Consider the following 22,100-nt stretch of genomic DNA (forward strand, 5'->3'; position numbering starts at 1 on the left):
AATCGATCACAGAAGTAGAAGACAGGATACTTTACCAATGCGTGGCTTAAAGATCAAGATCTATATAATAGAGCCAGCATGCTTAAGACAGTGAAAAGGAGTATCGTGGAATGAAATATAAAATAGAGCGTAGTGAAATGACTGCATAGACCTCTATCATTGTTGTGTTTTTATTCATTTCTTTTTTGTTTTCTTCATTGCTGTGTTCTTCGAGTTTTTTACTGGGGTCACTGCTAAAATCACAAATAGCAAGTTCAGAAGTTCAGAGAGACCCCTTCAATTGTAGGGCCATAGTACAAAAGCCTGGGTCCATCATATCATTCTAAAGGCTTCATTATAAGGCCTTATCTCCTCACATTTCTTTTTGCATGCCTGAACAGAACATTGTTTTACACAAACAAAATGTTCCCTCCTCCTAGACAAAACTTATGCTTGATACAGGTCAAGTTAAGCTGCTCTGAAACACTACATATCCTTATAACACTTCAAGACGCAGGTAAGAATTAAGTTTCTCTGCAGGTGGTTCATGTATGAGGGCTTTTGAAAGCTGCAACACGGCAGTGTCTCCTCTAGACAAAGAAACAAACAGATCCATCCAGAGTTTTGAGTGCTTTTAGTACAAAGGTTACAGTGTACGAAGAGAGAGGCAGCAAAGACCCAAAAATAAAACAGGTGACATAGGAAAAGCAATCCTGACTCAGAAGTTTGGGTAGCCTGGCCCCAAGAACAAGTCAAGAGATAAGTCTACTAGATAATTTGAATTTCGATAGTTTGTGTGCTTGTTATTCTCTCTTTTTTGTTTGATTTATTCTGAGCACAGAAGTTAGTACCTGGCTTCATCACCTGCTTATTAGGGCAACTCATGAGGCACTGAAATCTGATGAGATGCTTTTAGTCAAAGGGCACCAAGCACTGTGGCGCTCACCTTCCCTTTATGTGTAGCTGTCTTTGTGGAGAAGATAAGATATATATGACAGGAAAGGTGGGTCACAGAATCACAGAATGACCTGGGTTGGAAGGGACCTCAAGGATCGTAGTTCCAACCCCCAATCTCAACACCCACACTAGAAGGATGTCAGCAGGTCTCCCAGCAGCTCAATCATGACACCCTTAAAGAGACATACCAGTTAGTTTCCCTCCAGTTTAGAAGAAGCTCAGACAGATTAACGGCCTCAGTTACATTTAGGTCATTTCAAACTTCCTTTTGCAACCACATGAGGCGTGGCTGTTAAAATTTGGGACAAACCGCTAACGTTGCAAAAGTTTCAGTGTTACACTGGAAGCTTTTCTCAGCAAAGATTTGTCAGCACAACTATGCAGAAGAGTGTTCAAAGCCACTCCCTTCCATAGCACTATTTAAATGTAGAACAAGCACTAACATCACACCATTTCAGTGTTTCTTGGTTGCTAAGCACAGGATAGAACCTGGTCCTGCATTGAGGTTAATGGGAAATTGTTTTATGTCCACCATGCGTTTGGCTCATACCTATTATAAGGGAAGACTTTAAAGGCTGGCAGATTTTCTAACTATAAAGTGCTGAATATTTAAGTATTTGAAGGGAATCATTATCTATGTGCTAAGAGGGATGAGAGAACAAAGACCAACTAGAAGAAATACAGTGAATGTACTAAATCAAAGTATATTTTCTATATGCAAGTTACAACGACACAGAAGAGCTTCTCAAGTAAGGTTTGTTCGTTCTATTAGTTGGAACTCATTATCTGTATAACAGCTGAGAGAAAATCTGACTTTCAATTATGTACCTTTTCTAGCACAGTTACCTGCAATCCTGTTGTTCAATCAAGATTTCACAAGCCCATACTTAGAGTTAAGTACCTTCTCAGTAAAGCAGAAATGTGGAGTACTGCAATACTTCTAGCAATGAAACTCTCCAGATCTGCTAAACCTAGGGCGCATCTTCCTGCCCTAAGTACAAAGTCCTTTCAGATCAATAGTCTTTATTCTTTATTGCCAACATGGTACAGCTTAAGATAATTATAAACTCCAGGCATGTTTTACTTGAACGCGTATATTGGACATTCCATGGCAAACTGAAACGGAAGAACTACTACGCAAACTAGCACAGAATTAGTGAATGACACTCCTAATAATGCCCAGTTTGCACTGTTCTTCCTGTTGCTTGATAGCATTTGTCAGACACAGCAGAAATTACCCTTGTGATCATACTTGCGTGCTTCCTAATATAACAAAGGAAACGATGACCAACAGATGCTGTAAAACCTCTCAAGACCTTCTGCATCAGTTTTTTTTTGGCACTAATTTCCTGCAAAATGTTACAATCAGCCTATCCAAAAACTAGAGCAGAAATGGGAAAGTTTTGGTCTACAGGAGGCCTACAATCTACAGCTTAATTCTTCTTGTCACTACTGAATAACACTAAGATGCAGTTTGACTGTCATCTTTTGAAAGCCGTGAAAGAAGGAAAACATTCAGAATGAATGACTACAGTTAGTGAGTCATAAGAGAAATAGCATTAAAACTTATTCTGCACTTCTGACCACCTTTGTCAATTTTTGTAGCAGACAGAAAAGATGCAGGAACGACAAGCATGTCTCAGACATGTCTTAGATGGAGTATGGAACCACTCACTCTTGTTTACTTCAGACCAGGAGTGGAAAAGAATGGAGTAAAACAATAGCCAGGGAGTGAAAGGCTCGCATTGCTCACATTGATCTCAGCTGCTCTCAGTGAAAAGCTTCAAACCCTGCTTAGGTCTGTGTTTCCTGAAAATTGTTTCCAAAATGGCAGGGATGTTACTAGGTATGTGGGTGTGAAAGTCAGACATTTCCAGCAACACCAAGATCTGGCATTAACTACTATTTAGATAGTAACCATAGTAATGGTGTTTGCATAAGAGAGGAGAGAAGCGGCCGACAAAAATACCTTTTGCAACCTCTTGTGGAAATCCCCCACCTATGGGGAATATTCATATCGAAAAGCTGGCTCTCAGTGCCCGTTTACTCAAGCTCACAGGCACTGATGTCATAGAGCAGGCTTTTTTCTTATTTCACATTTTGATTCAAGCCAGCTCCAGAAAGCACCCATCCGTTTGGAAGAACTTGAATGCGTCAGCAGGTATGGGCAGGGTATCCACAGTCATGTTTTCACGCTGTCAAAGTCTACTGCTGGTTTCACAGGGCGGCAGGTGGGAGGATGCACGCCGCATGCGCGCACACACGTGCAGCTGCATTGTGGAGGCACGCTGCAGCACTGACATTCAGGGAGCGGGAGGAGAGCCAGCACGAAAAGAAACAGCACCACACTAATTTCTTCTCTTTTTAATTAACATTTGTCAAGTTTGGAGAAAAGCCCAGGCTGCAGAATTTGGATGCAAAACTCAAACAGCTCTGAAACTGGAAATGTTCGCATACAGGCTCCTTATTTATGCCTCGTCCTTTTTATAGGTCACGCAGAGACTACTTAATTGCTCTTACTGTAACTCACAATTAGCAACAGTTCTTCACTGTATGTCAGCGTGCAGCAGAGCTGCACTCTGAAAACTCACGGCAATGTTTAATAGTAAGTGTATATTTACTTCCATTTCCAAGGATTTTTCCCTGGGGCCCCTCTGTTTCATGTGGAGCAAAGATTCTTAATGTCGTCAGCAGAAGGAAGTGGTGATTCTTCAATCAGATCTGGGAATTGTTTGTAAAAGGAAGTAGTTTCTCAAGTCCATGTGAACTTCACCTTTTCTGCAAAGCTCTCACTGATACAAGTTCAAGGAACTACCTCATGTCTCATTACTGAAGTACTGAACTCATGGCATAGGACTGAATAGCCACCATTAAACACTTGTGAAGTCAATATTATTTCACTAACTCCACAGGAGGTTCATTCTCTATGTGAGAATGGGGTTAAGAGGTAAAATTCCAGCCCTTACTCTGCAGCACAGCATGCACTTCTCAGCAAATCATGCTGTCCCCTGACATCAGAAGGTAAAGGAACTGGAATAATACATGCAATACCTTCTTACTTCAGTGAATATGATACAACTTTCAAACATACCCAATGGACTGTAAGCAACACATTTAATATGGTAACAAGCACCAAGGCCACTCTAGTTCCTAGAAGGGCACTTGCACGCCTTGCATTCTGGCCTAGAGATAAGAGAGCACAGGATATAATACACACTCAGGACTGAGACTAATCATAACATGAGGTTCAGCAGGATGTCAGAACCGCAGAGAGCCTAAGAAGTAAAACACTGCTAATGCTCCTTCTGGAGCTTTGGGGAGTAAGTGCAGCAGAGTAAGCTGGATCCAGATGAGCTCCCCTCAGTCACACATTTCTAAGAGCCAAGTCTCAGCTCTTGCTAGGGCCATATGTAAGACTGAACTATTGCAGTCCTCATGGCAAGGACAAAAACCACAGCTCCTCTCACCAGATGCATCAAATCAAACTCCTTGTTCCTCCTCCATCTGCACTACTTACAATCTGTCTGGCTTCTAGATGTCATGTAACAGTGACATGGCGCTCCCTCGCTGGTGCATTTCAGAGGATTGAAAACAGCGAAGGGCCTTGGAAGAGGAGAGCTCCATATAGGAGTTCATTCCTATGGGTAGGGCTTCTGCCCCCAGAATTCTCCAGATGAAGTACTATTATAGCACAGCGCAGCTCCACGTGTATCCTGCTGCCTTAGGGACACGTTTGTTCTGTTGGTCTTCGGTTCTGACACTGCATTAGGTATGAGCAACGTATGAAATAGCATGACTCAAGTGATTTAGTTTCTGTTTGATTTCTGTTTCTTGAACTCATGCAGCAGATGAATAATCACACAGATAAGTGCTTTTTTAGAACAGATGCCTGTGACAGAGACATTTGCTCTGGTGCTTTTAAGGAAGGTGGTGTGGCTACTTGCTGGATTAGCAAACTGCTTTTTAGCAATTTAAATGAGCAAACAGCATTCTCTGTCAGATGACCACTGAGGGCAACAAATGACCCCAGAGACAACACAGGTGTCCTGCTTAGTTTAAAACAATTTCAAGAAGCATCATTTAAAATAATGTAGACTAACTGCACATAAATAACATGTTATTTTAGATTTACTTTGGCATATAAGTAATAGTGGATGAGAAGCTAGAGATGAGCTGGCAGTGCATGCTTGCAGCCCAGAAGGCCAACTGTGTTCTGGGCTGCATTAAAAAAGGGGTGGCCAGCAGGGAGAGGGAGGTGATTGTCCCCTCTACTCAGCTCTTGTGAGGCCCCAACTGGAGCACTAAATCCAGGCCTGGGGTCCCCAGTACAGCAGGAAGAACATGGAGCTCTTGGAGTGGGTCCAGAGGAAGACCACTATGATGAGCAGAGGGCTGGAGCAGCTCACCTATGAGGAAAGGCTGAGGGAACTTGCCTTGTTTAGCTTAGAAGGCTCCAGGGTGACCTCACTGTGGCTTTTCAATATTTGGAGGGAACATCTAAACAGGAGGGGGAACAACTGTTTACGAGGGTGGATAATCATAGGACAAGGGGGAATGGTTTTAAACTGAGACAGGGGAGGTTCAGGTTAGATATTAGGAGGAAGTTTTTCACACAGAGGGTGGTGACGCACTGGAACAGGTTGCCCAAGGAGGTTGTGGATGCCCCATCCCTGGAGGCATTCAAGGCCAGGCTGGATGTGGCTCTGAGCAGCCTGGTTTGGTGGCTGGTGACCCTGCACATAGCAGGGGGTTGGAACTGGATGAGCATTGTGGTCCTTTTCAACCCAGGCCATTCTATGATTCTATGATAAAAGGAGACTAGCTTTTCTTCTGCTGACTTTTATACCACATTAATTTTTCTGGCCATGCTTGTCTGACTCACCCCTCAATAGATTCACTTCTAATACTGAAAGAGGTTCAATTCACATAAGGGTAAGGGAAGTGTTCTTTTATTAATTTTGTTGTGTTAATGTGAAGTAGGAGGTTTTTTTGGGTAAGTATTTACACAAACAACACAACATTTTCAATCCACAAGCATCATTGTGCTCTGCAGGCAATACAGAAGGGGGTTGCTTTATCTTAAGTTGAAGTAAACCCATTGCTGAAGCAGATACACAGAAACAACACCACCTAACAATGTGAACATGAATAATACTTTTCTAATTTAAACTGAGTGTGGGAGGATGTGGGTAGGCAGCAAAAGAAGTTGGAAACTGATTTCCAGTGTGATTCATAGAGATTTTCAACAGTTGCTTGTACAGGCAAATTATAATATTCAGCTCTTACATACAGCTTTTCACTTATTAAAACCCGATGGTTTTAAGTCCTATTCTTTCTGACAAATGAAATGCTGAAGCACAACGAAGTTATGAAACTGGACAATCTTACTGACTGTATCTAGTATCTCAGCCTTCACATACAGAACAGCTGATGTGTTTTGTTAAGTACTGCTCACCTGATGAGTTTCCTCTAAGTGAGAGAACTGTAGATTGGATTGTAAAATGAATGGAATCACCTAAAAAAGTTAGGAGAATAATTTAACATTACTGGAACTGTACCAATTTTGTCCATGGCTTATGAACAATGGTAATCAAAAGGATGTACATATCATAGAATCATAGAATGTCCTGGGTTGAAAAGGACTGTGGTGCTCATCTAGTTCCAACCCCCTGCTATGTGCAGGGTCACCAACCACCAGACCAGGCTGCCCAGAGCCACATCCAGCCTGGCCTTGAATGCCTCCAGGGATGGGGCATCCACAACCTCATCGGGCAACCTGTTCCAGTGCATCACACCACTTGCTTTGTTTACAAGAAAGGTAAACATGAAAAGAACTACAAAAACCATCCCCAACAGTTTGCCTAGAGAACTTCCTTACACCCACTCCACAAAAAGGGAAAAAAGGGAAAAAGAAAGGGCTGTTTTCTATTGTCTATTGACAAAGTTGCGTAGGCTGACCTGGGAACATGTTGAAATTACTGCAGTGTTGCTGCTGCCCTCCTTTCCACCTATCCTACCGACTAAATATTCCTTTGCATTTCTGCTACTCACAGTTTTATCAGCGAGTTTACAGAAAGAGAGGAGTAAAGTCGCTTACGTCACCCAAACATCAAGGTCACAGAACGAATTGTAATCCTTACTGAAGATAGAGGACAAAAGAATCTTGGTTCATTTGATTCCAAACAACCTGGAAACACATATCCAACTACTCACCTATGTAGAACACATCCTGCTTTGTTCTAATTGTGAATAATTATCAACAGGCAGAACTTCATAGGAATAGCACCAGAGCAGTTCTTGAATGGAATACTATATATCCACCCACCACAGAGCTACAGAAAAAAGCTACTCTATGAGTAGACCAAAGTCATGCAGGGCTGGGAACACAATCCATGCTTCAAGTGAATGTCAGATACAGTAGACACTACTTGACACTAATCTTTGCTTCAATGTCAAAAATTAAATACTTTCTACTCAATGCAAGTGAATGGCAGAAATTCTTTTTAAGTCCTTTGCAAGCATTTTTCTTTCAACGCTGCAGAATATCAAGAATACAGGCTGTCAATTATGTTCTATAGATTTTCACACTACATTCTCCAACAAAACAGAAAAACACGTGCAGTAATAATAACTCATTAATATATTTGGAAGGGATCTGCAGCAAATCCTTACAGCCCAAAAGTAAACATGGCTCCATACTGAGTCCATTCTACTTTTTAAAAGGGAATGACAAGCATGTTGTTAACAACAAAGCAAAACAAAAGGCAAAAAGGAAAGCATCCCTCTCCCCACAAAGAAAACCGCCAAATCACCATAAAAGCAAATGTTAGAAAACTTTATTTTGGGCAAACCAAGTCAGCTCCAAACAATTTCAGTAGGCACCTATTGTGGCTTCTGGTATCATTGTTTCATTCATATCTCTAGTCATGTTGGATTTCTCTTTAAGCTTTGACTGGAGCAATGTGTGTTCCATTACACCTATTTGAATGTCCATCTGAATAGTTTCTTGCTTCAGTTTTGTTAAGGCCTGCTTAATCCTCACCAGAGGAGCTGTCCAAGAAAAGATAAATAGTGCATCTTCGTGTCAGGTGACTTAACACAAAAGCATTACGTTCTACAATTCACTCCTTAAAACTGAAAACATGATTGAACAAAAGCATGTTCTACTTTAAAGACATGATTGAACCGACACATCACGTTTAATGTGCAAGACACTTTAAAGATAGAAATGGCAAAAACAATTTTGCTGTCTTCTCAACAACTAAGATCTGCATAAATACATGCATAATCATTAAGATTGGTTTACCAGTGATGTGTTTTGCTCAGCTAAAAGCCTTACCCCCACATCTGGCTTGGGGTTTTGTAGGGAACTAAAGACACCTTCAGCAGGGGGTCATTTTACCTGTAAAATCTACTAAAACATTTTGCGCTCCATACTTTATTTGTAACCCCTCACTTCCCATTAGTATCATCTTATAGATGGTGCTGCTGCATCACATAGCTCCTTGTAATTCTGGGCTATAGTGTTCATCCTGATCCTTGGCCATGTCATAGTAGAGTTAAGGTGCTGAGAGGTAGTTGAGTAGCTCTTTCACTCAAGAAGAGCAAACCAAATTTCTTTACACTGTAACGCTTACAATTACTTAAGTTAATTAGCCACACTGGTTACAATAAAATATAGATACAGTTCGCATATTTAGCCTTGCTATAGCATGCATCTATTCACTTCTGTGTTAGTACTTGTCACATTTGCAAACAAATGCATTTATCAGGAAAAACTACAAATCACCACATTCTCAGTACATAGTTTTAAATATTAAAAAATTCAAACTTCAGCACCAAAATTAATTTCCTCACCCATTTCCATTAGCATTAGCCAGGGAATTTAACAGTTATTCTCATTAACGATTAAAGAGTAAAATGACTTGAGCTTGAGCCTTCAACAGACTTGCGTAACATTTTCAAAGAGGGTAAAGATGTCTAATCTTCTTAGACATCTTTTAAAATCTTAATATGGATATTTCAGACTTGTCACTCGTTCTGGTTGTTTAATTTTTTCACAGAGGACCAACAGTGCATCTGTCACTGAGAAACTGGGTGGATAGTTTGAGGCAAAATCATACTTACTGCCATCAGTCATACTGCTTCCTTTCTCTTCTGTTTCCTGCTTCACTTTCTCTAAAACTTCTGTAATCTTTAATGAGAGATTTTTTACATTCATTAAACAAGATGAATTGAAAGTTAAAAAGAAACGTAAAACTCCCCCCTGAATAAACGTCAGTTGAAAAAAGGTGTCTGTCTTGTTGTAAAAAGGAAGATCTTAATTAGCCTTTTGAACCACAGTTGTTATAAATCATATGGCAGAACATTAGCCAAACAGAAGCATTACTGAGGATTCATAACCAATAAAGATGAAGTGCAAATGTTGCTGCACAGTGGATGGGTAAAAAGAACCATTATCCTCACAGACTAAGACTTACCAAATGACCATAAAGTCTGCCCTTCTAAAAGTGGCAGGACTTCAGCAGGTGACAAGAAAACTGAGAAACAGCACTGCAGCAAAAGATGGTGCAGCAGGCGAGCCTACTGGCACTGACATGTGTCAATCCATGTGTGAGTAATAAAAATACATTTCAGCACTATTGACCAGTTTGCTTTTGTTGATGACAAAGCAACTATAGTCCAAGGCAGAACCCAGATAATAAACTACAATTTTTTGTCTATATTATAAACAAGGCCTTTCTTTCATTAATGTTTCAGTAAGCCCTTCCTTTAAATAAAAACAACATCATTGCATTTTTATTGCATACCTGCAGTGGTACCTGTATTGCCAAGTGTGCTGAGATTTGATTCAATGAAAATAAACCCTGATTACAGCCTATCAGAAAGCAGATCAATAGTGATATCCAGTGAGCCTAGTTTAGCTCAGATATGCTCAGCTGCATCAACATAGTTCGAAAAGTACCAACTAGTAACATTCTTCTTTAATTATCAACTTTTTAAGGCACAAAATGATCACACAGGTAAAACTGAAGTCAACTGCCTTGAGAATCAAACAGAAAGAAGGTCTAATTCTACCAACGCCACACTAAGAGCTCATCGCTAGAAAACCCTTGTTAAACTTCTGCAACTATAATAAAATTAAAAAAAAATAACTCAAATTGATTGTACAATTTCCATCATATTCTTATGGTGTGATCTATTTCATGTTGTTAAAAAAAAAGCTGAACTGCACAAAGGGTGGGAATGTTTGGAAATCTATCAGTAAATCTGAGTGAAAACTATGAAACAGTCCACATGTTAAGGCAATTAGGAGTTTTTTTTCTTAAATTTGTCAAACCATCAATCAAACAGACAGTTTTAGTATAATTTGATTGGTATCAAGAAGTTACTCTTTAGTCAAATATGGCATTTTGCTTTCAAGACTGAAATTTCAAATTGCTATTGGTTACTTTTGCTAAAATAAAAGTTATGCTTTTCGTCTTCCAAAGACTTTATAGGCATGAGTAGATGAATCCTCAATAATTCCAGGACACAGGTAATGAATTACAGAATATTTTCACACCTTCACAAACTGGTGAAATTTAGAGTTCATAATAGTTTGTCCAAACTTGGAAACCAAGAAGCAATAGCAACCCCAGTTTAACATTTAGGGGCCAGGCTAATCTGCTCGCACTAAAAGAACACAAGTTTTAACTCAACATATCAGGAAGAGCTCGTTCATAAATTCGCGAGTGTTAGACATAAATTCTTCGATGATTTATTCAAGGAAGCTAAAGAAATACTGTGAAGATGTGTTTTACCTCAGAAAGGACTCTAATCCTTTCAGTTACTCCTCCACTTCCCTCCTGGTACTTCTCCTTAGCCTGGAAAGAAACGCATTTTTTGCTGAAGAGATGCATGCATTCCAGACATTTCAGTACCTACTAAATAAAGTGGGTTTCTAAATCTCAAACATCAGAATCATTAATAATAATTAATTGTTAATAATTAATTACGTGAATTTTTCAGAGAGAACACCAAAATTTGCTTTCACATGTTCCAATTCCAGAAATTCTCCCATGAAATCTCAATGACATTTACAGCACTACAAATATAAGGGAAGACTTGAATACATCATCCTATGTAATGACCATCATTCAAAATACGAAAGTAGTTTTAAAAGTTGTAAGTGACAGCCCCAGTGCATAACAGTAAGAAATAGGTTTCCTAATAATTTTATTGAGGAAACATACAGAAAGAAAATTTGCCAGAATGCAGACTGAATTGAATCCTGAAACCCAGAATGCTTCTTTCTATTCAGTAAGTTACTGTCTTGATGTTTAACAGCAAGATAAACATACAGCTCAGAGGTCAAATCCTAGTCTGATTCTTATGTCAAGCTAACCAACTGGTAGCTTACACAGGCCCACTAACTAAGGAATCAAAAAGACTCTCAAGCATTAGCCTATTGGCATAAAAACAAAATGAAGTAAACAAGTAATCAGAGGGCTTTGTGCAAGTTAGCATGAGTAATCAATGTAAGAGATGAATGCTGCAATGAAACTGTAGCTTTTTCACTCATCACAGATGTGTGAATTTTATAGGGAAAGCAGAACCAGCAATTTACTAGCTGCTCAAGATTGTGGCAGCCCATTTACATAGTGTTCAGTCAAGAAAACATTTACTTTCCCTTTTCCTTGAATAAAAATTGCTCATCTAGCTTAAAAACTATATAATTCAACAGCCAATCAGCATTTCTCATGCTTTATATCCAAAAGCAGAATTCACAGATAACTCCTCCAATTCTTTGCCTTTACCCCCATGTTAATATTAGAGAAGGAAATGACAGATGAGTGCATTACCTCACTCAGCAGGGCTTGTGCTGAACGGTACTCTTGAATCAAATGCTCCAGCTGATTGTTGATGTACTTTTCCCTGCTATTGATCTTTTCTAAAGTTCGGTTGATTTCATTAAGGAATTTGTCAAGGTAACCCTAAAAAAATCATATTCTGTTGGTTGATAGCATACAGACATTACCCAAAAAGTATTAAAATGGTGCTGTAATTAAGAAGGGACATGGAATGCTACAAGTAATAGTGAAAAGTAGTACAGAGATGATGTGTCTGGCCAGTGAATAAATAGCCCCAATGTCATTTTTCCTACTGATTCCTTTGGTCACAGAATTGCTTGTGTTGGAAGGGACCCTGAGGATCATAAAGTTGCAGCCCTCTGCCACAGGCAGGGTTGCCAAACCACTGCATCAAGTACTAGATCAGACTGTCCACTGCTCTATCTCATTTTGTCTTAGACATCTCCAGGAACGGAGAATCCCCAATCTCTCTAAGCAGTCTGTTCCAGCATCTCATCAATCTCTTAGTATCCTTTGTATCCAAATAATTACAAATGTCAGTGTTGGTAAATTATTCAAGCAAGACTATTTGAAAAGTTTGGTGGTTTTTTTCCTTTAATTAGCTGTAATTTTCAGTTTATATTATATCATTTGCCCTCCGTATTCATAACATACTGAAAAGAGAGCAAAATGATACATTAATGAACATTGGCAGCTTTGTTAACATATATAACTCCATAACTCGCAAGATCCTCAGTCATTGCCATTATCTGTAATCATCATTATTACGTCCCCCATTTCAGTTTTACATTATTGTAATTAAAATGAAGAAATAAAACAGGCATATAAAATGAAAAACAAAACAGAAGTGCTAACAGACCAGTGAAATATTCTGCACATAAAACACATACCCTAGTTTCTTTCAAAGAAGATTCGATTCCATCCTTATGTTGATGCATTTGATCTACATGGATCCTCCAATCCTAAAAACAGGATGCCATGAAGTAAAACATAAGTAAATACAGCTTTTATGTTTCTCCAGTAACTAAACAAATACTGGTATGCAAAGCAAGGTGAGTTCTCATACATACTACTGTTACCATATGCGATTCTTCCACTGACATCATGTTCGTATCTAGATGCACTGGCATAGTGCAACACAGTTCATTGATCTCCTAAGTGTCCCAGTGTGACACTCAGGCCCATAAACAAACATTGACCTCCTCACTAATACCACAGTAGCAATATTTTTTAGAGTCTGATTGATCTTTATGGGACTGTTTCTCCTAGAAACCACTACAGGCACAAATGTTGACAATATTGATTACAGATGCACAAGCTCAACTTGCTCTTAGAGATGCTTCAACTGCCTAACAACCACCACTTCCAGACTATCAGATCTTTTCTTCCTACTTAACCCCAACTGTTATCATAAGAACAGGAAGAAATGAAATGGGCAAAAATAACTGAACTTGTTTTCAACACTGGGACAAAACTGGAACAGGGATAATTGTACCTGCAGTGTCATAGGAAACACACATGGATTCAGGTACAGAGAATGAGAAAAAGCTGCTATTTTAACTTGTCAGATAGGCACCTGTTAATTAGGAATCAATTCGATTTCCCAACATTTATCATAATTTATGCTTATCAATGCAGACTTTCTATGCCTCTCATACTCGGAGCACAGCTGCAAACTGTGAGTTCAAAACAAAGCAGAGCAGAAGCACTGCAGAATTATCTCCATTTCAGCATTGTGTTTCTGAAAATGTTTAAAAATGAAGAAAAAAGAAAAGAAAGAAAAAAGATTGCCAAGGTTTTTAAACATTTGGCACTGCTCTGGTCGACATGAAAAGAAAACTGATGTTAACAAAACTTCACCACTTGAAATAAAACCATAGGATACATCCTTGTAAAGTAGTTACTGTAAGGGTACGTGTATAAGTATGGAAGATGACAGTGTTTGCTTCAAGTAAGATTACCTGATTGAGGACCTTATCAAACAGGATAATGAAGAAAAGGGGGGAACCAAAACAAAGAGGAACAAGCCTGACTGACAGATAATAGTAGAGGTAACAAACATCTTGCCAGTTACACTAATGGATATGCAGAACATATGAAAATTTATTTCAGTAATATCCTTTGATTGAGGACCTCATCTAGAGGGAATGAAAAAGAAAAGAGGGAGGGAATAATCAATACACAGTGAGAGACGCACTTGTCAGAAAAACAGTAAGGGATACTGGAAAGAAGCCAACATCACCAGTCACACTAACCAGTCTGCTATCAAGAAACTCCAGACAACACTTCAAAGTGGACACAGCTGTACCTTCCAACTGACAATAATGCAAACCTGTAAATCCCAGGCATTAACAGCAAAGGTTGGTGCAACTCTGCAAACTGGTAAAGCAGCATGTAAAAGAAGGAGAATATGAAGGAGCTTCCTGAGGCTACAGATGCCTAGCAGAGAGATATTGATGGAGGGCTGGGCAATCACCAACCACATGAAGTTTAACAAGAGCAAGTGCCAGATTCTGCACCTAGGACAGGGCAACCCTGGTTATATATATATATATGTACAGACTGGGGGGGTGAGAGGCTGGAGAACAATTATGCAGAATGGGCTCTGGAAGTTGTGGCTGACAGCAAGTGGAATCTGAGTCAGCTGTGTGCCATGGAACCCAAAGAGCCAACTGTATCCTGGCATGTATCAGGCCCAGCACTGCTAAGCCTTATCTCAAGCACTGTGTACAGTTTTGGGCACCACAATGTAAGAAGGACAAAACTATTAGAGAAAGGAAAGGTCTGGAGGGCAAGGTGAATGAGAGACTAAGGTCCCTTGGCTAGTTCAGTGCAGAGCAGAAGAAGCTGATCTCTTGGAAGCCTCATGGCACCCTGCAGCTCCTCACAGAGAGTGGAGGGGTAGCACTGAGCTCTGCTCTCTGACAGCCACAGGGTCTGAGGGAACACATGGAGCTGTGTCAGGGGAGGGGCAGCTGGGGGTCAGGGACAGGTGCTGCACCAGAAGGTGGTGGAGCCCTGGAAAAGGTTTCCTGGGGAACAGAGAGGCTGGCCACATATAAGCTACTGCAGGTCAGTATGTCTGCCCAAGGGAGCCCACCTGAGCAAGAGGTTCTGTGCTCTTGAAGGATGTGGCCACTTTTAACAGGAACAAAACGAATTCTGGCTTGACACAGCTGCATGCTTAAACATGTGCCATCCCTCAAACAAAAGGAATTCCACTGGTTTCAAATGCATGTAACTATCACAGTGGTAGTGCTTCTGTCTCTATCTTGTATGAACATAGCTGAGCATCTCCCACAGCTGTTCCAGTTTACCACCACTCTTAGACAGCCTGTTCCAATGTACCGCCACTCTTATTGAAAAGAATTTCTTCATAATATCCAACCTGAACTTCCCCTGTTGCAACTTAAGGCCATCACCTCTCATCCCATCACTAGTTAATTGGGAGGAGTGGCTGATCCCCACCTCTCTATAACCGCCTTTCAAAGAACTGTGGAACTCAATCTAGCTGGGCCACTACAAACACACAGTTTCAATACTGCACTCATCTATGTGGGCTATGCAAACTCTCAGAAAGAATGTTTGTGACAGTGTGAATAATACATCCTAGTATTGGATGCCGATGTGTCAAAAACAAATGTGTGTCTCTGAGCTGCTCATTCTAGACTCCTTGGAACAGACTATGGTGAGAAAAACACATTTCTAAGAAATGAAAAATTTCATCTTGAGGTAGTTATCTGGATAGGTAAGCAGAATTAAACTGAAAATGCACTTCTTTTCATTAAACACAAGGAACGTAATGATCAGATCAAAGGTACAGACACCTATTTTACATAAAGTTCAGCAAGATAAGTTCTGTGAAATCAACCTTTTAAGTGATTGAAAAAAAAAATCAAACAGTTGCAAGGTAAGAAGCTTCTTTTCTTCTAGGAAAATGCTTTAATGGTTGCTAAACTGAAGGGATAATTTTTCAGTAGTGTTTAACGCATTAAGAAGTTTCCACAGAAATAAAGTAAGAAGCAATTGTTGCTCTTACATAATATTGGAAAACACCCTATTGGAAATTATTGCTTCTAGCTTCAAAGTAAGTGACAAAGGTTCAGAGAAGACAGCATTGGAAAGCCCATGATTTAGAATTCCTGTCATGACAAAAGAAGAAAAGAATGGAAATGGAAAAATAACACTGCTGATTCAAACAGCACTTTAATCACCATGCATACACGTGAAAATCCACTTTCACAAACCTTATTGTCAGTCCTGACTGTAACTTTCAGCTGCGGAAGCACGCGCTCCACTTCCAGGTTCCACTCTGCTGCATCTGTTGTGGACTGCAAGATTTCTTCTTGTTTTGTGGAGTCTTTCACATCCTGCACGAAACCCACAGATTATACATACAAAACATCATTGTTATACTCAGCAACAACTGTTAGAAGTCAAGTTACAATGACTCACAGCATTCATCTTCAGAAGCACACATATATCCACTAGACCTACAGATACAACTGAATCTTTAAATGTCTTTCTTTGAATTCTTAAATATTAGGAATTAAATGTATTTTCTCATCACGTTTAGAATTCTAATTCCAATTCCAATTCCAATTCCAATTCTAATTCTAATTCTAATTCTAATTCTAATTCTAATTCTAATTCTAATTCTAATTCTAATTCTAATTCTAATTCTAATTCTACAGCTTTCTTTTAAAATAAGCAGATGTGTTTCAGTTGGCAAGTTTTTCCTCAAGCACAGACTGTGTATGTGTTTTTGGACTTCAACAGAAATACATTCCTGCTGAAGAAGTAATAATCTCTAAAGAGAGCAATGACAGGTAGCAACTTACCGATCTGTATGTTTGTGCCTTTAGAACATTCAGATCAATGAAGTCTTCTTCATTATCTGACTCTTCTTCCTTAAGCAATGTTGCAAAGAGATATCAGTGAATGTTCCTTTCACACAATGTTTCTTCAAAACTTTTCTTCACGGGAGTAAATATGCACTACATTCCAAATTACTGAACAAAACAAGACATAGAAAGTTTTTGATAACAGAGCTTGTATTTACTTCATCCACTATTTTATCATCCATGTACTTCATGCTTATGCAGTCCTGTAGTTTTTCCTCAGTCTGCCTTCATCTTTTCCACCAAAGACAAATTTCATCATTCACATTCCTTTTAAACAAACCACGAACACTGCTCACCTTAGCGTAGAACCTTTCAAGATCTGCACAGTAAAAACCTGTGAGTTTATTCTTGTACATTACGCAAGTCTTGACTATGTTTGACCACAACACCATCGTTAACAACAACAAAAAGACTTATGATTGGAACTAAGGCACTAAACAGATATTTCCTTGAGCTGGCTAGAGTTTGTTCACCAGATTCCTCAAGAGTTAATAAACCAGGCTTTCTCTGTCAGCCTCATCAGTTTTATTCAGGAAAATCTAACTCAGAAGAACAATCAACCTCATTGTTAATATTTAACTACTGGAAATGGTACTAAACTCAATTACAGATAAAACTAATATATCCGGGACATATCAACATATAGTCTACAACAAGACTGGGAAAATGTTTACATATGATTAATCCCTGTAGAACTATTACAGGCTCCAAAAAGTTATTTGCTTGGCATAAACCTAGCTCAGTGGTTTTACTAACAAAGAAACGTAGAAAAGATAATAGAGCATATCAGAAGTAAAAATAACAGCCTAAGTACCTGAGACCAAATCCAGAAGTTCTTTGAAAGGCACAAGCTGTGCTTTGGTTAACTGTTTCCTCTCTATTTCTCCATGTAAACAGAAAATAAGATACAGAAAAGAGCAGACAGCTGACTGTTTCTGCATTTATAGCTCTTGGCCAACAGCTGACATTTCTGTGGCTTGTCAACTATGTAACACAGAATGCCTCCAATTGTTCTCAGAATTCATCAAGAATTTTTCTGGCTGGACTTTAAAATGCAACCAGACCATTAACACTCACATCCCAGTATTTCCATACGGTGCAAAAATTAAGAATAAAAGGACGGAATTTTTCTTGGCTAATAAAAATGTGGGGGAAAAAGTATAATACTTTAGAAAACTATGACAAGAAAAGAAACTCTTCTACTCCAACAGTCTTGTAGACTACCATCACATATAAATTGGGGCTACAATCACAGCCCTGTGATAACAATACTGGCACTCTTACTGGCACTTTGATTCCAACTTACATGACCTTTAATTTTTCACAAGCCCTTGAAAAACGTGGACACAAACATGGGGAAGTTGTGGCATTTCTATCTAGTATTTCACAGAATCACAGAATTGCAGGGGTTGGAAGGGACCTCTAGAGATCATCGAGTCCAACCCCCCTGCCAAAGCAGGCTCCCTACCCCACATCTCACAGGTAGGCGTCCAGTCGGGTCCTGAATATCTCCAGAGAAGGAGACTCCACCCCCTCCCTGGGCAGCCTGTTCCAGTGCTCCGTTACCCTCACTGTAAAGAAGTTCTTCTGCACATTTGTGCGGAACTTCCTATGCATGTACTTTCATCCCATTTCTAGTCCTTAAGACTGCACAAAATTGTTTTTCCCCCATAAAACTTTGAAAGGTCTTGGAGGAGAGGTCCCTGAAGACTGGAGGACAATCAGTGTCACTTCAGTCTTCAAACAGGGCAAGGAGGATCTTGGCAACTACAGGCTAGTCAGCCTCACCTCTGACCCAGTGAAAGTGACCAAACAACTTGTTCTGGATGCTACCTCCAAGCAATTGGAAGAGAAGGTTATGAGGAGCAGTCCACATGGATTCACCAAGGACAAATCATGCTTGACCAACCTGTTACCCTTCCATGATGTCATGAATGTCATAACCAGCTGGGTACACAGGGAGTGAGCTGTGGATATTGTATATGTTGACTTCAGCAGGGTGTTTGACACTGTATTCCACAACAATAAGGGATACATAAGGATAAATACAACTTTGTAAGGAAGCTTAGAAAGTATGGGATAACTGAGTGAACAGTGAGGTAGACTGAGAATTGTCTGACTAGTAGAGCTCACGTGGTTGAGTTCAGCGGCACAGAGTTTAGGTGTTAACCACTCTATCTGAAATTTTCCTACAAAGAAGCTGACAATGAAGGAGAAAGAAGGGACGCAGGAAAGAAGAGTAACAGAACTGCCAGTAGATTCTTAAAGAAAATGAACAGCAAGTAAAAAACTTCACAGCTGATAAATACTAATATTATATAAAATGGATAGTCAAACATACCACAACATCCTCTTCCAGTTTATTAAGTGTTAATTCCATATCATCTTCTGTTATTTCTTCTTCTTCTAGCTCATCTGTTGGGTACACTGGCCTGAAATAAGTTCAAAAAGAGTACTGACAAAAATAAACAGGAAATACTTCAGTGAGCTGCTCCCAAGCAAACAAAGGATTTCAGGTTAAGTATGAATAATGTGGAACATGAACAGACAGTGGTTGTACCACACATTTAAACAAATTAAATTATTGTCAACCTTCAAAGTCTTTGGTTACCTCAGACTGTCTTAAAAGTGAGGACAAGTAATCAGGCCAAGCAATAAATTGTATTCATGCTGCTAAGACATCTAGGGATTAAGTTTTCATTCATCTTCTCCTTTGGTCTAACTTCTAAAACTTCAAGTGCAAGTCTCCACAAACTCATTTGTAGCCTATTTTGGAATTTGTGTACTAAATGTTGGTAGCAATAAGATACTTTAAAAGTAGAAATTACTTTGCCATACAATTTAAAAACACACCAGAGGGAGGGGATGAAATCAAGAGCAATTTTAAACAAATTGCCATACACTTGAAATCGTTTGCCATCTGAACTCTGTGAAGATTTCTTTTGGATTCAATACATAACGTTATAGTAGTCTATTTGTAATAGGATCACATGTTGTGTGAGCTTCCAGCTGAGGAGCTGGATTTAGCTACTGATTGATGAGACCAAAACAGACAGATAAGGAAACATTTCAACTCAAATGTTAGATTAACAAGCAGTTACTCGCAAAAAAAGAGACCAAATAGAGGCTATTGGTCAAATCTTAATTAATTAATTTAATCTACTGACAGCCCAAACTCACTCTTGCTGGCAAAAGACTAAGATGCATGAAGTGGTATTAGGAATCACCTTGTTCCATTGCTTCAAGCCTAACTTAATTTTGCAGCTCATGAAACGTCAAGTAAAACATTTCTGGACAATATTATATTTTGTGTGCCTCCCTTTATAACTGCCATTTCTATTCGTTTGTTGAAAAATATTGTGTATATGAGGATTCTTCCAAGTGTACTATACCTTTTCCAGCTAAAGCCACTGTATTTCAAGGCTTCTTCGGCTAAACAATCAAGAACATAACAGGCTTGCTCTCCATAACCCGCCTTTAATTTTGAGGGAGGAAAATCCACAGGCCTTCCCTAAAACAAAAAGATATGATGCTGTTTACTGATGGCTATAAATCGATTTCATTTCAAAGCAGTAACCAGATTTTTTTTTTAACTAAAACCCAAGCGTCCATCATGCCAAAAGATTTTACCAATGCTATTTCACATTCTTCTCCACTGGAGCTCCAGTCAGGCAACAGGATTGGAAAACAAAACAACTCAAGGGACAGATGCAGTGCAGAAATCCTAAACATGGTAAGTGATGTTTAGTGAGCAGAAGAATCAAACTGTAAGGGAACTAGATGGTTAAGAACAAAAGTGCCATCCTGGCAAGGTAAGATCAGCTACAGAGGAACCTGGGTACTGAGATTAAACCTATGCTTTTCCTTTTTCTTTTAATCACTGCCTTGTTTGTTGCAGATGTCTCTCCAGAGAACACAAACACAACTTAAAATATTTCCTTTGCACTTAATTCCATTTTTGAACTTGGCATGAGCAGAATGTGAGTACATATTGTGTAAGCTTCTAAGGTAAACTGTGTAAATTATGCCACTATAAATGAACAGCACTTGTAACACTACAAGAAGCAAATCAAGATTAAATCTTGATTTAATCCATTTTACAGACTGTGGAACAAAACTAAATATAATATTCTATGGCCATTTTTGTAGCGTCAAAAAACAAAGTAGTACATACAGACAGTATAAATATCTAATAACTTCTAATTAACATTGTTCAAACGCACAGAGAGGAAAAGCCTGTCCAGTCCTTGGGAAGATAATCAGATAGGACAGGAAACATGTTATTCCTGATATTTATGAAGGTCACGTCCGTGCCTGAAATGCACTTGAAAAAACAGCATGTTCAGCACTTACAAATGATCGCAGTTCCGAGAGTATCTTTGATATTATTGCATTGGGGTCATCATATTCTTGAGGCTGTTCGAAGTGATGCCCAGCTTTAGTGATCAGCCAAGCGGCGAGAGTGCAGAACACGAAGAACTGCTCACCAGGATTAGTGGGCAGTGCAAAATAGTGCCTGTTTAAGAAAGGGGAAATGGTAAGCAATGGTGTTTTGAGCTACTGAGGTAATTACAGAATCACAGAATTATCAAGGTTGGAAAAGACCTAGAAGATCATCTAGTCCAACCATTACCAATACTTCCAGGCTAAATCATATTCCTCAGCACCACATCCAAGCGTTTCTTGAACACTTCCATGGTCGGTGACTCCACCACCTCCCTGGGCAGTGCATTCCAATGCCTGACAACTCTTTCCGAGAAGTAATACTTACTAATTACTTCCTAATTCCTAATTACAGCACAATGAGTGAGCACAGGCTAGGAAAACAGACTCTTAAACAAACTTTCCCCACACTCCCCAGCTACCAGATGGGCAAGAGGTTGGTGTACCTACACTCGTGCACAGCCTGGACCAGGAGCTTCTAAATTCTTCCACTCACTCCCACCTACTGTGCGATCTATACAAACAGCACTATTTGGGATCAAACTAAATAGAATAAGGTGTTCTGCTGCCACACCTAACGCGCCCTGAAGGGCACTTCCACCCCCCCTAGCGACCCCACAACCTCCCCATCCCGCTGGGAGCGCTCGAGGGGCACCTGGAGAGCGGCCGCACGTTGTGTCGCCTCAGCACCTCCTCCTCGTAGCTCAGCAGCTTCAGCTTGTCCAGCAGCTCCTCCATCAGCACGAAAGCGGTGTAGGCCGCACCGGGACCCCGCTCCACCACAGCGCCGTCCTCATCGCGCTCCGCCATCTTGGAACCACACGCCACAGCCCGTAACCGAAGCAACCGGCTCTACCAATCACCGTCTGCCTCTTCCTCCATGCCACCAATGGCGGCTCAGCGCACTCAGGTCAACGGCGAATCAGCGCTCGGAAACTCTCCGCCCATCCCACAGGGTTGGCAG

At 39.8% G+C, this 22,100-nt stretch overlaps 1 protein-coding gene across 1 annotated transcript; it reads right to left on the reverse strand.

Annotated features, from left to right (window-relative positions):
• Positions 1-7,750: 7,750 nt before the first annotated feature.
• Positions 7,751-22,003, reverse strand: IFT57 (intraflagellar transport 57). Its single transcript, XM_015877834.1, has 11 exons — positions 21,792-22,003; positions 21,047-21,209; positions 20,086-20,204; positions 19,035-19,125; positions 16,631-16,699; positions 16,037-16,159; positions 12,680-12,751; positions 11,781-11,912; positions 10,740-10,802; positions 9,064-9,130; positions 7,751-7,986 (listed from the first exon to the last, which is right to left on the reverse strand). The coding sequence occupies exons 1-11, from the start codon at positions 21,944-21,946 to the stop codon at positions 7,808-7,810; spliced, it is 1,233 nt and encodes a 410-aa protein (XP_015733320.1). The 5' UTR covers positions 21,947-22,003; the 3' UTR covers positions 7,751-7,807.
• Positions 22,004-22,100: the final 97 nt, after the last annotated feature.

Source organism: Coturnix japonica, chromosome 1 (assembly GCF_001577835.2).
Source record: "Coturnix japonica isolate 7356 chromosome 1, Coturnix japonica 2.1, whole genome shotgun sequence".
Classification (NCBI taxonomy): domain Eukaryota; kingdom Metazoa; phylum Chordata; class Aves; order Galliformes; family Phasianidae; genus Coturnix; species Coturnix japonica.